Genomic DNA, 14,242 nt, shown 5'->3' with positions numbered 1-14,242 from the left:
CAGCGTCCAAACATCCAATTTTGCTTGTTAAAAAAAAAAGATTGGCTTACCTGCTCCTGACAGTTAGTCTGGGCTCCAATACGGTGATGGTGGGTGGGGCCAGAGGTCCCGGGCCGGCGATCTTCCAACAGTGGGTGTGCAAGCGATTCCTCACCTTTTGTCTTGGTGAAGGGGCTGCCGGTTGGAGGTTCAGGCTTTTCTGTCTGCCTGTTGAGAGGACAGTCAGCTTCCAGTGGCCTGTGTGCTAGCGGATGGGGCAAGGGCTTTTTGGCACCCATGGATTGGGACATGCCTGTGCCTAATGAAACAAGCCCTTGGATCTTTTGTGCCCCTGGGTGCCACAGCCAGGCTGTTTAGGTTTAGCCTTGTCTATTTATTGAAGACCACGTTAAGGAGGTCTTGTGGGGTTTGAGGGCCAAAGTGTGTGCTGGATGTCTGGAGCAGACTGGGAAACAAAATGGGTGTCCAGGTTCATCTGTTGCCCGTTATTATCAAAAACCCAGCCGGTGTTCGCCGATCAAGGGCGCCCTCTGGCGGCCAACCTATGCCAAAACCAGGCCATTCTATTTCGGAGAGGTCAGCTTTACCGTAGCCTTTCTTTAGCATGCACTCTGAGGGAGTGGGCTTTAATTCCCTGGATTCTCTTCCTCCCATTTCCTTCCTCATGGCGCACACTTTCACTTTGGACCGATTAGACTGTCTCCCTTGTGGGAGTGTTTCAGACACCACAGGACATTGGACAGTTCATTACTTCCCCCACAATACCTAGACTGTGGGGGTACCTCCTTCAGTCATACGCAGTAGCCCCTAAGGATGTTCACCCCAGTCCCAGTTAGCCCCACACTTCACTGGTAATGTAAAGTCCACTCTTAACTGACCTGCAGCACCCGCACACCTCTGCCACCCCAGGACTCCTCATTGGACAAAACCGAGCCTCCCTTGCGTCCCAGGTATGTTCTCATCCACGGACACACTCCCAGTTGGGGTAGCTGCTCTTGCTGCCCCACCAGCAAGTCCTACCCTGCTGCACTCACCGCTGTATTGGCTCAGACTCACTCACACTGGTGGCTGCTGCTTTATGCCAGCGCCAGGGTTGAATCTCAACCTGGATTGGTGAAGTCCTTTCCTCACGGCCCCAGCCACCTTTTGGGTCAGGCTAATAGACAACCTTTGAGGAGTGACTGGTCCCCCACCTGCCTGGTACGGCAGGATTTCTGTCTGTCCTCTACCATAGCCTCTCCATTCTGTAGGGCCCTCTTTTCTTACCGTGATTCTTGGCGTGCACCGTGTGGAAAGCTGGCTTACGGTACCTGTCGGGCCGGTAGAAGTGGTGCCTTGGGCTGTGGGAGAGCCGAGCCCTTGTCTCAGGAAAGCTCTCTGGTCTGCACTTCTAGGAACTGGGTCTCCCCCCACCCTGGGGTCCAAGCCCCACAGGAATTACAGAGGCATGGGGAGGGTGTCGTGATTAAGCTTTCAGCTGCAACGTGTTAGCTATGCCTGGTGAGGTTAAGTTCCTCAGCCCATGTATAACCTCTAAATGACCTTTAGTTAATGGTAACTGTTACCTGTGTAATGCATGTTATTTTGAACTTTATTATTACTTATTTTCTTTCCACATATTAACCACACTAGCTTTTAATAGCTTAAATTCTACTGGAGTGCGTTTATAAACAAGTTGTTGTGGATTGTTTGGCCCTTAGGGTAATGGGAAAAGCACAAGGTCTAAGGGTTCCCCGACTACAGCTGCAGCGGGCAGAATTTTTTGTACTGGCGTCTCTGTCTGCAGTGCAGACCAGCTCTCCTCCCCCTCCCCTGTTTCTCACCTTCAGTGGGCGCTGTTGGTGAACCAGAAGGCTCTTTCAATTTTGGGGAGTCAGAGCATGGCTCCTGCTGTTCACTTGAATAAGAAAGGGATAACGGCAGGATGACAGTATGCACCAAATTCTAAGGAAAAGAAAACAGAGGGATCTACTTTAAGACCTTTTGATGAGCCCATTTCAAACCTTTCCTACCTGGTCCCAGTTTTCCACATCGAGGTGCCTGTTTGTGGAAACCATGAGTTATGTGTCATGACTTCCTACAGAAGCTTAGTGTTAGGTCGGGCGTGGTGGCTCACGCCTGTAATCCAAGCACTTTGGAGGCCAAGGCGGGTGGATCACCTGAGGTTGGGAGTTCAAGACCAGCCTGACCAACATGGTGAAACCCCGTCTTAAAAAAAAAAAAAAAAAAAAAGAAGCAGCTTAGTGCTTCAGAACTGACCTGAGCGCCAGATTCTGTAAGTAAAACGTTAAGCAACTGCACATCATTTTGCTCCTCAGTAGAGAAATCTGCCCCATGCTACCCTGATTCAGAAACTTCCCCCTCCAGTACCTCTTTAGCACTGCCGGCACATCGGGGTTCCACAACCTCTGCTCCAGCAGACCTTCATTCGGGTCCCTGTGCAGGGGCCACTTGTGGTAATCTCGAGAATGAAGGAAGACCAACGAGGAATTGAAGCTAAAAAAAAAAAAAGATTGTTTGAAAGAATGGGTCAGGGGGTTCTTTGCTTCTAGTGAACAAAGTCCCTGAGCTTTTACAGCCCTTCGTGTTTATTAAGTGAATAGGGAGGAGGGCGTGATTGTCGGTCAGCTGCTTGATTTTCCACAGGGACTGCTTCCCTTGTTCAGCTGCTTCCAGATATTCAGGTAGATGACCTCGAGGAGCACAGGACCTGGGGCGTCACTGCCCTCATCGCTCCTGCTGCTTCCATGAGAACAGTTTGCTGTTACTCATCCAGCCTCCAGAGGTTTTTGGTCACACCCCACATTCTCGGGGTCACCAGCACAGATGATATCACAGGAAACTAAGTATTACAATTTATTTTTAGAGCTGAGGCTCTGTTACGTTCTCCAGGTTGACCTCAACTCCTGGGCTCCAAGTAGCCTCTGAATATCTGGGATGACAGGTGAGTGTCATTGCGCCTGGTGAAATACTACAAAACAAAATCTGAAGTAGTTTGGCAGGAATAGGCTGTGGTTCATGTATGCCATCACGGCTTGTAAAAAATGTGAGCTAAAGGAAATAGAACCAGACAGACAGGCAGAGGACACCAAGGTGGGATGCGTGAGGGTGACTTTAGGACCCCTGACCCTGACTCTTTCCTGAGAGTCTGCAGCAAAGCAGGTTGGGGCTCCTCAAGGAAAGGAGCACTGGAGAACGAATCTGTACCCATCCTGATGTGAGAAAGACCTTTTTTTTTTTTTTGAGACTGACTCTCGCTCTGTCACCTAGGCTGGAGTGCAGTGGTGTGATCTCGGCTTTCTCCGCCTCCTGGGTTCAAGCGATTCTCCTGCCTCAGCCTCCTGAGTAGCTGGGATTACAGGCACATTCCACCATGTCCAGCTAATTTTTGTACTTTTAGTAGGGACGGGATTTCACCATGTTGGTCAGGCTGGTCTTAAACTCCTGATCTCGTGATCCACTCACCTCAGCGTCCCAAAGTACTGGGATTATAAGCATGAACCACTGCACCTGGCCACGAGAAAGACATTCTTACCAAGAGGGATAAAGATGAGGGGGAGAGACTTAACTCGCATCACACGTAAGTATGAGTACCTCACTCAGGCAGGATGTTAGTGTCAGGGTCTCCAGCATCACATCACCGTACAGGCATCTCTGAGCCTCATTAAGAAGATTCCATTCCTCCAGGGAAAACTTTACAGCCACATCTTCAGGGGTCACACTGCTCTGTTATGATGGGGATACAGGAAACCACAAATGGCCCCCATGCTGAAGACCCACAACTCACTTCCCCAACATATCTACCTTTGCCCATCTTCTACCTCTCAGGTTCTCTAACTCAGAGGAGAAACTTTGTCACTAGTGCCACTGTGTCCTCATGGGACCATTGATCATATCACATAGCCATCAGCAACAAGAGGCAGGTGAAGGATCAGGTATCTATGCTGTGGTCCTGAAATAAGGGGTTCTATCCCCTCCTTTCTAGCAATTCCCCTGGTACAGCAAAGGTCACACGAATCCCAACGCAGTGCCTTAGGCGCTTCCGACATAACGTACACACCCTTCACGTCTTTGAACACCACAAACGTGCCAGTTGCCGCTGGAGCCGCTGCCACCACCACCAGAGGCCTCTCTCTGGCCTTGCCAGAAGTTAGTGTTTTAATTCCCCTTCCTAATTCTGGTGAGGATAGCAGTTTAACCCTGGGGTTACGGTGACGGCCACACACACGACACCTGACGCTGAAAGTCAGCATCATCCACAGTAGTCTTGGTTAATTAAAAAGGAATCCGAAACTATCACAAAATCCCAGTGGTTCCTAACAGCAGTGCTAGGCCCAAATCCACAGGCAAAAGGAACCGTTAGTATTTTGGGATATTCATGGCCTCATTTTACTTCTATGCTGCATTTGCTACCCTCAGAAATTATGAGTTACTTCTGTCCACCTAACCACATCCAAAGCCCAGACCCACTGTTCCTCAATCTTGGGCCTACTGACTCACAAGATGACCTTATTTGCCTCCATGAAACACCCCAGAACACACCAAAGTCATCTCAATATTTTGGTGTGGCCACAGAGTGGCAACTTAGGATAAGCTGCAGCCTGAGTGTCATCTTCTCTCAGCTATTCCTATGCCTCTGGAGGCATCTCATGTCTACTCATGTCTGGGAAGCCTATGTTACCTGCCAGACTAGGCCGTCAGAAATACCCTCCCCTTCGTCACCATTTACCTCCCTCACTAATTAAGTCCAATACCATCACCAGATACCCGAGCAGGAAACCCAAGCTCCATTTCCTATCTCTCTAGTAATGTCACCACCATAATCTGAAGGTTGCCCCTTGCAAATGTGACCCATGACTCACTCATCTTGGTCCACACAGTAGCTACCACATATTGGACACCTCCAATATCACCCGCTCCCCAGATATTTGCATCTATGTGTCCTGCTGCCCACTTGATAACTCCACTAACTACTATCTAATACATTTCAGAATCTTAACATGATTGTGATACTGTGAAATACATATATGGTCATCTCCTTTCCTGGCACAGAATTCCTAAAATTCAAATTCATGACACTTTCAAATGTATAAGTGACTTTGCATCGTCATGGGTAACCCCCAGATAACTTCAGGATGGGTACTTGTCAGGGAAAAAGACTCCATTGGGATTCGAGGTCTGGAAACTTCAGCCCCGCACCCCAATCTCCAGAAGGGGAGAGGGGCCCAAGGTTACGCTGACCAGCACTGGCAAATAATTTAACCAACCAAGACTATGTAATAAAGCCTCCATAAAAGCCCAAAAAGAGGGGGTTTGGGGAGCTCCACACACGGAAGTTCCTGTGTTCCTGGAGGAGATCACAGAAGCTTCCCCCGTGTATCTTTTCATCTGTAACCTTCGTAATAAATTAATCTTCTTTAAAATAAACTGAAAAATTAAAGTGTCTCAGTTTGGTGACTGGCTCTGGCAAGTTAATGGAAGCTGATTTATAGCGAGTCAGTCAAAAGCACAGGTAAGAAACATCCTGGGGTTTGGAACTGGCATCAAAAGGAGGTGGGCGGCAGTCCCATGGGACCGAGACTTACCCTCTGGGATGTGATGTCCACCGTAGAAAATACTCGGTATTTGAGGAAAAGCGTCCACACATCTGGGCACGAAGTACTCTGTGCTGACTGCTGTTGGGGGGAAGAGCAGAGCAAAAGCAATTTGTCTTTTCCCCCTCAGAATGGCCAAAATGAACCTCCTGATACCTCAGTGAATATTACACCTGATATCAACTGGCTCGTCTCAGGACCAAAAACCACTCAAGCTGTCTAAAAATCCGAGTTGCTCCTTTAAAAACCACACAACCAGAACCTAGCCACATTGCCTAAGCCACAGCTCCAGTTCCCTCATCCTCTCCTGCCGTTTATCTTCCTCCTCCCTCCCCTCAGCCCCACAGTCTGTTGTCCACGCTATAACCAGACAGAGCCTGTTGAGACACTGGTGACATCACCTCACCCCCTTCAGTTTGTTTTTTTTTGACACGGATTCTCACTCTGTTGCTCAGGCTGGAGTGCAGAGTGGCACAATCTCGGCTCATTGCAGCCCCCGTCTCCCAGGTTCAAGCGAGTGTTCCACCTCAGCCTGTGAGTAGCTGAGACTCCAGGCACCTGCCACCACGCCCAGCTGATTTTTGTATTTTTAGCCACCTTCTCCATTCCCTCATCCCTCCAGATAAAACCCATTACATTGTAATAGACCTGAAACATGCCTTTTTTGCCATTCCTCTTCACCTGACTCCCAAGATCGCTTTGCTTCCACTTGGACTCACCCTGAAACCGTCCAGTCACAACAGCTTACTAGGACAGCCCTCCCCAAGGCTTTAGAGGCAGCACGCATTTCTTTGGGCAAGCTGCAGCTCAAGGCCTCACCTTCCTGGACCTCTCCCCTAGCTGCTGCTCCAGTACATGGATGACCTCTTCTGGAGCCCCTCCCTGGAGGACTCAGACTCACACTATTACCCTTCTAAACCTCCTTCTGGTAGAGGATATAGGGTTTCCCCTCCAAAGCACTGCTCTCCACTCCAACAGTGACGTACTTAGGAGCCCAGCTCTCCCCCGGGACCCAAGCCATGACCCCAGCACAGGCAGCACTGACAGAAGGCTGCCCCCACCTACCTCTAAGGGTGAAATCCTCTTTCCTAGGACTAGCAGGCTTCTTCAGAATATGGATTCCCAATTTTGCCCTCCTAGCCCTCCCCCTCTATGAAGCGGCTAAAGCCCTTTCAGTCAGCCCCTAAATCCTTCACACAACATAATCCCCAGCTTCCACAAACCTAAAGCTCCTCCTCTTTCTTTGCCCGACATGTGTCCGCCCTTCGTTCTCTACACAGCCAAAGACCGTGGAATAGCCCTTGGTGTCCTTGGCCAGCAATAAAGGAAATCCTCCTTCCTTCGCTCCCATAGTTCACCTCGCTACATAACTAGAGAGCACCGCCCGAGGGTGGCCCGCCTGCCCCAGAGCGCTAGCAGGAGCTGCCACCCTTCCCTTAGAAAACAAAAAACAAGATGGGCGCGGTGACTCAAGCCTGTCATCCCAGCACTTTGGGAGGCCGAGGCGGGTGGATCACGAGGTCAAGAGATCGAGACCATCCTGGTCAACATGGTGAAACCCCGTCTCTACTAAAAATACAAAAAATTAGCTGGGCATGGTGGCGCGTGCCTGTAATCCCAGCTACTCAGGAGGCTGAGGCAGGAGAATTGCCTGAACCCAGGAGGCGGAGGTTGCGGTGAGCCAAGATCGCACCATTGCACTCCAGCCTGGGTAACAAGAGCGAAACTCCGTCTCAAAAAAAAAAGAAAAGAAAAGAAAAAACATTCAGTCAAGACAGCACAGTCCACAGCCCACGAAATTACAAGATCTCTCCGCCCGAGCACAGAGCACACTTTCTCCTTGTATCCGACTACTCCATGCCCTCTTTCTTGAAAACCGAGTTGCACCTCTCCAGGTGTGCTCCCCTCAATCCTGCACCTCTCCTTCCATTATATCCCTCCTCTGCCACACACACCTGCACTGAAATCCTCCATCTCCCACAGCCTCATTTCCCTGAACCTGTCCCCGATCCTGACGTCCAGTTATTTACAGATGGCTCCTCTTCCAAATGATTTGACGCCCATAAAATCGCTGGGTACGCAGTCGTCTCCCTTGACCCAGTAACTGAAGCTAAACTCCTACCCCCAGGGACCTCCTCCCAAAAGACAGAACTTAGAGCTCTCACCAGGGCCCTAACCCTCTTTAAAGGCAAATGAGTCAACGTTTTTACTGACTCCAAATATGCCCATCACATTCTCCATTCTTATGCCACCATCTGGCAAGAGAGGATTGGGCTGGGTCTGATGTGGGTTAGGGCTGTGGGCAGAAGGGAGGTCCAGGGCTTCTGGACTTCAGGAGTGAGTGACCTTGTGATTCACCCGCCTCCTCCTCCCAAAGTGCTGGGATGACAGGCTTGAGCCACTGCGCCCGTCTTGTTTTTTGTTTTCTAAGGGTAGGGTGGCAGTTCCTGCTAGTGCTCTGGGAGCGAAGGAAGGAGGATTTCCTTTATTGCTGCCCGTAGCCCTAACCCACATCAGGCCCAGTTATTTACCAGCTGCTCCCAGCTGCATACCTCCCGGCTAAAGCAGGGGCTGGAAACTGTCCAGGACACCAACCAGGGTCAGAAGAGATCTCCAGAGGAAAGAGAGGTCGACGGGGCAGCAAAAGAAGCCTCCCTTTTTTCTGCCCCTGCCCCTCTCTTCCTCATTACCCCCACTATCCAAACCCAGTATTCCCCCACTGAAAAAGCGTCACTGCTACAACAAAGGGCCTCCTTCCAAGGGAACTGGATAGTCAAAGATCAAAAACTCATCCTCCCCAAGCAAAAACCAAAGAAACTGTAACATCTCTTCACCGGTCCTCCCGTACCTACTTCTTTACCCTTATTTCTCTTCCCCTCACGGAAAGACATAACCTCAAATTGTTGTATGTGCTCTGTCACTTCCTCCCAAGGAGTCCTCTGCTCTCCTCCCACCCCTACACATCAGCCAAGAGGAACACTCCCAGGGGAAGACTGGCAACAGACGTTACCCACGTCCCTACTGTTAAGAAAACTTTCTTCTCACTGTTACCGACACCTCCGGCGGGTGGGAGTCTTTCCCGTCTCCTCAGAAACAGCTGCAGCAGTTTCCCAAATTCTTTTAACAGCCTCCCCTGCTCCATACTCAGACAGTGGCCCTAGCTTCATCTCCCAAATCCCCCAAGTCTCTCAGTGCCTTGGCGTCCAGTGGCACCTCCATATCCCATGCCAACCCCAGTCATCAGAAAAAGTTGAAAGGTCTAATGGGATCCTTAAAACTCAGTTAACTAAACTCACTCTTGAAGTCCAGAAGCCCTGGACCTCCCTTCTGCCCATAGCCCTAACCCACATCAGACCTAGCCCAAAAGCACCCTCCTTCCTCAGCCCATGTGAGTTAATGGACGCCCTTTCTCTTACAAAACAGGTCCCCTTCTAACTCTCAGCTGGGAGAATACCTCCCAACACTTTCCCTCATCTGCTGTCTCCTCTGTGAACAAGGAGACCAGGCCCTCCCAAAGCCCTAGGATGGCATCACCAACTGGACTCTCCTACCAGGAGAACATGTCTTCCTAGAAACTCTTAACACGGACATGGTGGCTCACGCCTGTAATCCCAGCACTTCGGGAGGCTGAGGCGGGAGGATCGCTTGAGCCCAGAAGTTCAAGAGCAGCCTGGGCAATGCAGTGAGACTCATCCCTTAAAGAAAAAAGAAATGAAAAAGGTCCGGGCGTGGTGGCTCACGCCTGTAATCCCAGCACTTTGGGAGGCTGAGGTGGGCGGATCACGAGATCAAGACTATCCTGGTCAACATGGTGAAACCGTGTCTCTACTAAAAATACAAAATTAGCCGGGCACGGTGGCGCGTACCTGTAGTCCCAGCTACTCAGGAGGCTGACGCAGGAGAACTGCTTGAAACCAGGAGGCGGAGGTTGCGGTGAGCCAAGATCGTGCCACTGCACTCCAGCCTGGCGCCTGGTGGCAGAGCAAGACTCTGTCTCAAAAAACAAAACAAAAAACAACGTCTTAACACAGCAAGACTTAAACCAAAGTAGGAAGGTCTCTTTCAAGTTCTTTTCACAACCCTTACCGCAGCCAAACTCTGAGGACATACCTCTCGGTACCATCTTTCCAGATTAAAAAGAGCTCCCCAAAGACCCACTGACCCACCAATTGCCATCCTCCACCAATTCTCCAGCACCCTCCTTAGTCCAACCAAACTCCACCTTAACTCCGTCCCTAAAGACCCATGAGGAGGTAACTCCTTCATATGTCACCTCTGCCTGCCCCTGCTCCAGGTGCAAGTTCCTCACGATGAGGAACAGCCTCTCCCCATAGCATACAAAACAGTAGAAGTCCTCTCCTCTCTCCCTATTCCCACACATAGAAAGTTCGTTTTTTTTATTTTGAGACGGAGTTTCTCTCTTGTTACCCAGACTGGAGTGCAATGGCGCGATCTCGGTTCACCGCAACCTCCGCCTCCTGGGTTCAGGCAATTCTTCTGCCTCAGCCTCCCAAGCAGCTCAGACTACAGGCACGCGCCACCATGCCCAGCTAATTTTTGTATTTTTAGTGGAGACGGGGTTTCACCATGTTGTCCAGAATGGTCTCGATCTCTTGACCTTGTGATCCACCCGCCTCATCCTCCCAAAGTGCGGGGATTACAGGCGTGAGCCACCGTGCCTGGCCCACATAGAAAGTTCTTGAGTCACCTATTCATTGCTCATTTTCAAGGAGATTTTGGCTACCCATGGGACGCTATCAGCCACGTCATAGACCCTCTAGAAGAGGCCACCTCCCCATACAGTCCCTACCAACTCCTTCCTCCAGATAACAGACTTGGATGCTTCCTCAATTTCCTAACGCTTTTAATAGTCACGCTGCCTCTGCTCCCTCAGAGTCCCTTCTCACTTCTTTTTTTTTTTTTTTGAGACGGAGTTTCTCTGTTTGTTACCCAGGCTGGAGTGCAATGGCGCGACCTCGGCTCACCGCAACCTCTACCTCCTGGGTTCAGGCAATTCTCCTGCCTCAGCCTCCCGAGTAGCTGGGATTACAGGCATGCGCCACCATGCCCAGCTAATTTTTGTATTTTTAGTAGAGACGGGGTTTCACCATGTTGACCAGGATGGTCTCGATCTCTTGACCTCGTCATCCACCCGCCTCGGCCTCCCAAAGTGCTGGCTGGGATTACAGGCTTGAGCCACTGCGCCCGGCCGCCCTTCTCACTTCTGTAAGGCTTAAAGGATCTCTCAGTCTCACTCACTCCTTGTTATTGTGCTCCACCTCTACCCTTGCTTCCTGTTGCTGGACCTGTTTTTCCCTTTCCTCTGCTGCCTACACTAAGCCATCCCAATTTCTCAGCCCTGGGACCACATTCCCATTCGCTTTTCACATACTGTCCAGAAAGGCTCTGCTTTTGTAGGCAGAGCCCTCAGCCTCACTGGGAACTATCCCTCTTCCCTCGCTAACAGAGCTAGCAAACTTCTCTCCACATATACTGCCAAGGACAGTGAGGCAAAACTCGCTCATCCTGCCATCTGAGGGCCCAAACGCTCCACACCAAAAACTTAGCCAGGTCCCCTTGTGTGCCGCCTCTTCCAACAAACACATACACATAGGCACCATCCCTCCCTCTGCCTGTGGCTCAGCTCAAACCATCTCCCGTCCCTCTCCCCGTACCTCACTCCAAGTAGATTATTCAGTTTCCCCTGAAGCTAACAGCCTCTTTACCCAGTCCCTCCGCATTACCTCCCCTCCTGCCTTTCACACATGGACACCCCTTCCCCAGACAGGAGTTGTCAGCGGGGTCTGGGTAGCTGAAGCTGAACCAGATGAGGAACCTACATACTCCAACACCTATTCGCAGTACACTTGTCTGTTTGCATTCACACCACAGGCATCTGCTTCCTGTGCGGATCCACAACCTACTTCTGCCTCCTACGCACTGGACAGGTACCTGCACCCTAGTCTGCCTTACCCCCAACATTAACCTGGTCCTCCAAACCAAGAACTCCCTGTCCCTGCCACATTACACACTACATGGAAAAGAGCAATACAGTTCATTCCCTTATTAGTAGCCCTTGGAGTCACAACGAGTGTCGAGTTTGGAGCAGGAAGCTTAGGAACCTCATCATCATATTTCCAGCCACTCTTGAGGCTTCCAGTCGTCACTAGAAGAAACAGCAGACTATCACACACCTCGAAAACCAAGTGCACTTTTCAGCAGCACTCGCCCCACAAAACCGCAGAGGTGTGGACTTCTTCACTGCTGAGGAAGGAGGTCTGTGCCTCTTTTTAGATGAACAATGAATTTGGGTTACTATGAGACACTGTCAAAAAGTCAAAGAAAGAGCACAAAAACTTAAAGACGTCAGTTCGCCTGGCCCCAGTGGTTCCATTAACTCCTGGACACCCTGGCTACTGCACCTCCTAGGTGTAGGGTCGATAGCCTCGCTGGGAGCCGAATGGACAACACCCACCCCCCTCCATGTCTGATCACAGCGTTGTCAGTCCGAACACATTACTCAGCATCTGGCTTCTCCATGCGGGCTCCCCTCACCCACTTCTGCATTCTGCTTCCAGACCTATATTCAGCACTAGACTATGCACTCTCAGCACGCAACTATTCATTTGAACCTGCCAAAATTTAAAAAAAAAAAAATCCCACCAAACCTTACCCAATGGCAGCTTGCCCCATACGTCCTTGGCCAGCCCACCCCCCCCATTAAGTCCCACCTCCCTACCTATAGCGGCTCGCCGTGTCAGAGCCCTGTCTCCCTACAACGAATTAAATTGCCTATGCTTTGTTTTCCCAATAGCCAATCAATCGCCTCTAACCCCTATAAAACCCCCTGCCCTGAGAAGTTAAGCGCGACTTGTCCGGCCCCTTTCCCCAGGACCACAGAACCTCGTCCGGGAGTTAAATAAATTAGCATTTAATCGTTCTTATACTGGCCTCACTTTCCTCATTTTAAACTCGGTAATAACCCTTACACTAGGTCCTGCCTAACTCTTTCTTCTTTTAGCATTTGGTCCCTGCCTCTTACAACTCCTCGCCCAGTTTTTACGAGACCGTATTAAAGCTTTCACCCATGGAACAATACAAGATACGATGCTGCTCCAAGAATACCGTCAGATCCAGGAACCACAATCCCTGCAAATCTAGCCTCCACCGCCCCCCCCCCCCCCACACACACACGCCGTCCCTCCCCTATTACCTATCAAGGGGCTGGAATGTTAGCCTCTCAATAGGTAATTAAGACAACCTAGCCGGGCGCGGTGGCTCAAGCCTGTAATCCCAGCACTCTGGGAGGCCGAGGCGGGTGGATCACGAGGTCGGCAGATGGAGACCATCCTGGTCAACATGGTGAAACCCCGTCTCTACTAAAAATACAAAAAATTAGCTGGGCATGGTGGCGCGTGCCTGTAATCCCAGCTACTCGGGAGGCTGAGGCAGGAGAATTGCCTGAACCCGGGAGGCGGAGGTTGCGGTGAGCCGAGATCGCGCCATTGCACTCCAGCCTGGGTAACAAGAGCGAAACTCCGTCTCCAAAAAAAAAAAAGACAACCTGCCCCAGAAGACCTCCTCCGAGCAAGCTGACCCCTTACGCCCACTGATCTCTCTGCAGCTGCATTTCTTTTTTCTTTTTATTTTTTTTGAGACGGATTTTCGCTCTGCTCTTGTTACCCAGGCTGGAGTGCAATGGCGCGAGCTCGGCTCACCGCAACCTCCGCCTCCCGGGTTCAGGCAATTCTCCTGCCTCAGCCTCCCGAGTAGCTGGGATTACAGGCACGCGCCACCACGCCCAGCTAATTTTTTGTATTTTTTAGTAGAGACGGGGTTTCACCATGTTGACCAGGATGGTCTCGATCTCTTGACCTCGCGATCCACCCGCCTCGGCCTCCCAAAGTGCTGAGATTGCAGGCTCGAGCCGCCGCGCCCCGGCCCGCAGCTGCATTTCTTAACGCCTATTTAGGCGCCGCATCAAGGCTGCCGGACGCGCTGCAATTAAGCAAAGCGTGATCACAGCCACCCGGGCAGCTCGGGGGAGGGCGGACAAAAACACACGTCGTTATCCAAACTTGTACATCCCGGTTTCACACGCACCTGTAAAATCTAACTGCCGCCGCACAAGTCACAGACGATGTGAGTCTGTCACACGCTGACAAACCATCTCTGCGCCTGTTACCAGCGGAGAGGTTTCCTCCCACCCCATGTCCACGCCCCATTGTGTAAGCTCGGGGCGGCCTCCCGGGGTCGTTACGGGGCAGCCCGGCAGGTTAATAAAACCCGCTTGCGTCGGTGCCTCTCGGTCCCTGACGGGGGCCTGGGTTGCAGGGTGGCGAAGAGGTGCCCCTCACGACCCGGAGTCTCAGGGTCTGTGTGGGGAAGGCAGGTGAGGCCCGGAGGTGGCTCACCTGAGCTGTAGTCGCCATGACTCTGCGTGAACGGGGACCCGGGCTCGGCGGCCCCTCTCCTTCTCCTGTCCCAGGTCACGACCAGCGGCCTCGCAGAGCCTCATATCCACCTTGTGCGAAGGGCACAACCAGTTCTCTCGGGCTCTCCCTGACACAGCAGTCCCAACCCAACGTAGCTGGCTGGACCTGCCAAGTTAAAATGGGCGCGCGGGGAGGTCGCCGCAAGTCCCGCTT

General features: G+C 51.4%; 1 protein-coding gene and 1 pseudogene across 8 annotated transcripts in view; both read right to left on the bottom strand.

The window, feature by feature from the left end:
- Positions 1-666, bottom strand: part of LOC118150118 (uncharacterized) — a 17,347-nt pseudogene extending 16,681 nt beyond the window's left edge.
- LOC103790127 (zinc finger protein 587B) overlaps positions 1-14,242 on the bottom strand; it is a 16,557-nt gene extending 2,315 nt beyond the window's left edge. The window contains exons 1-7 of one of the 8 annotated variants that reach the window (XM_078361012.1): positions 14,009-14,242; positions 5,586-5,675; positions 3,595-3,726; positions 3,466-3,510; positions 2,371-2,496; positions 1,824-1,944; positions 51-1,340 (exon numbers count right to left, since the gene is read on the bottom strand). In XM_078361012.1, coding sequence (XP_078217138.1) covers positions 2,425-2,496; positions 3,466-3,510; positions 3,595-3,726; positions 5,586-5,675; positions 14,009-14,026 — 357 coding nt within the window. In that variant the 5' untranslated portion in view covers positions 14,027-14,242 and the 3' untranslated portion in view covers positions 51-1,340; positions 1,824-1,944; positions 2,371-2,424. The remainder of the gene's footprint in view (positions 1-50; positions 1,341-1,823; positions 1,945-2,370; positions 2,497-3,465; positions 3,511-3,594; positions 3,727-5,585; positions 5,676-14,008) is intronic. The other 7 variants (XM_078361014.1, XM_078361013.1, XM_078361016.1 and 4 more) reach the window with 7 other exon arrangements.

This window comes from Callithrix jacchus, chromosome 22 (genome assembly GCF_049354715.1).
Source record: "Callithrix jacchus isolate 240 chromosome 22, calJac240_pri, whole genome shotgun sequence".
Lineage (NCBI taxonomy): Eukaryota > Metazoa > Chordata > Mammalia > Primates > Cebidae > Callithrix > Callithrix jacchus.
The sequence above is the reverse complement of the archived record's forward strand: the minus strand, read 5'-3'. Positions and strand labels throughout refer to the sequence as shown.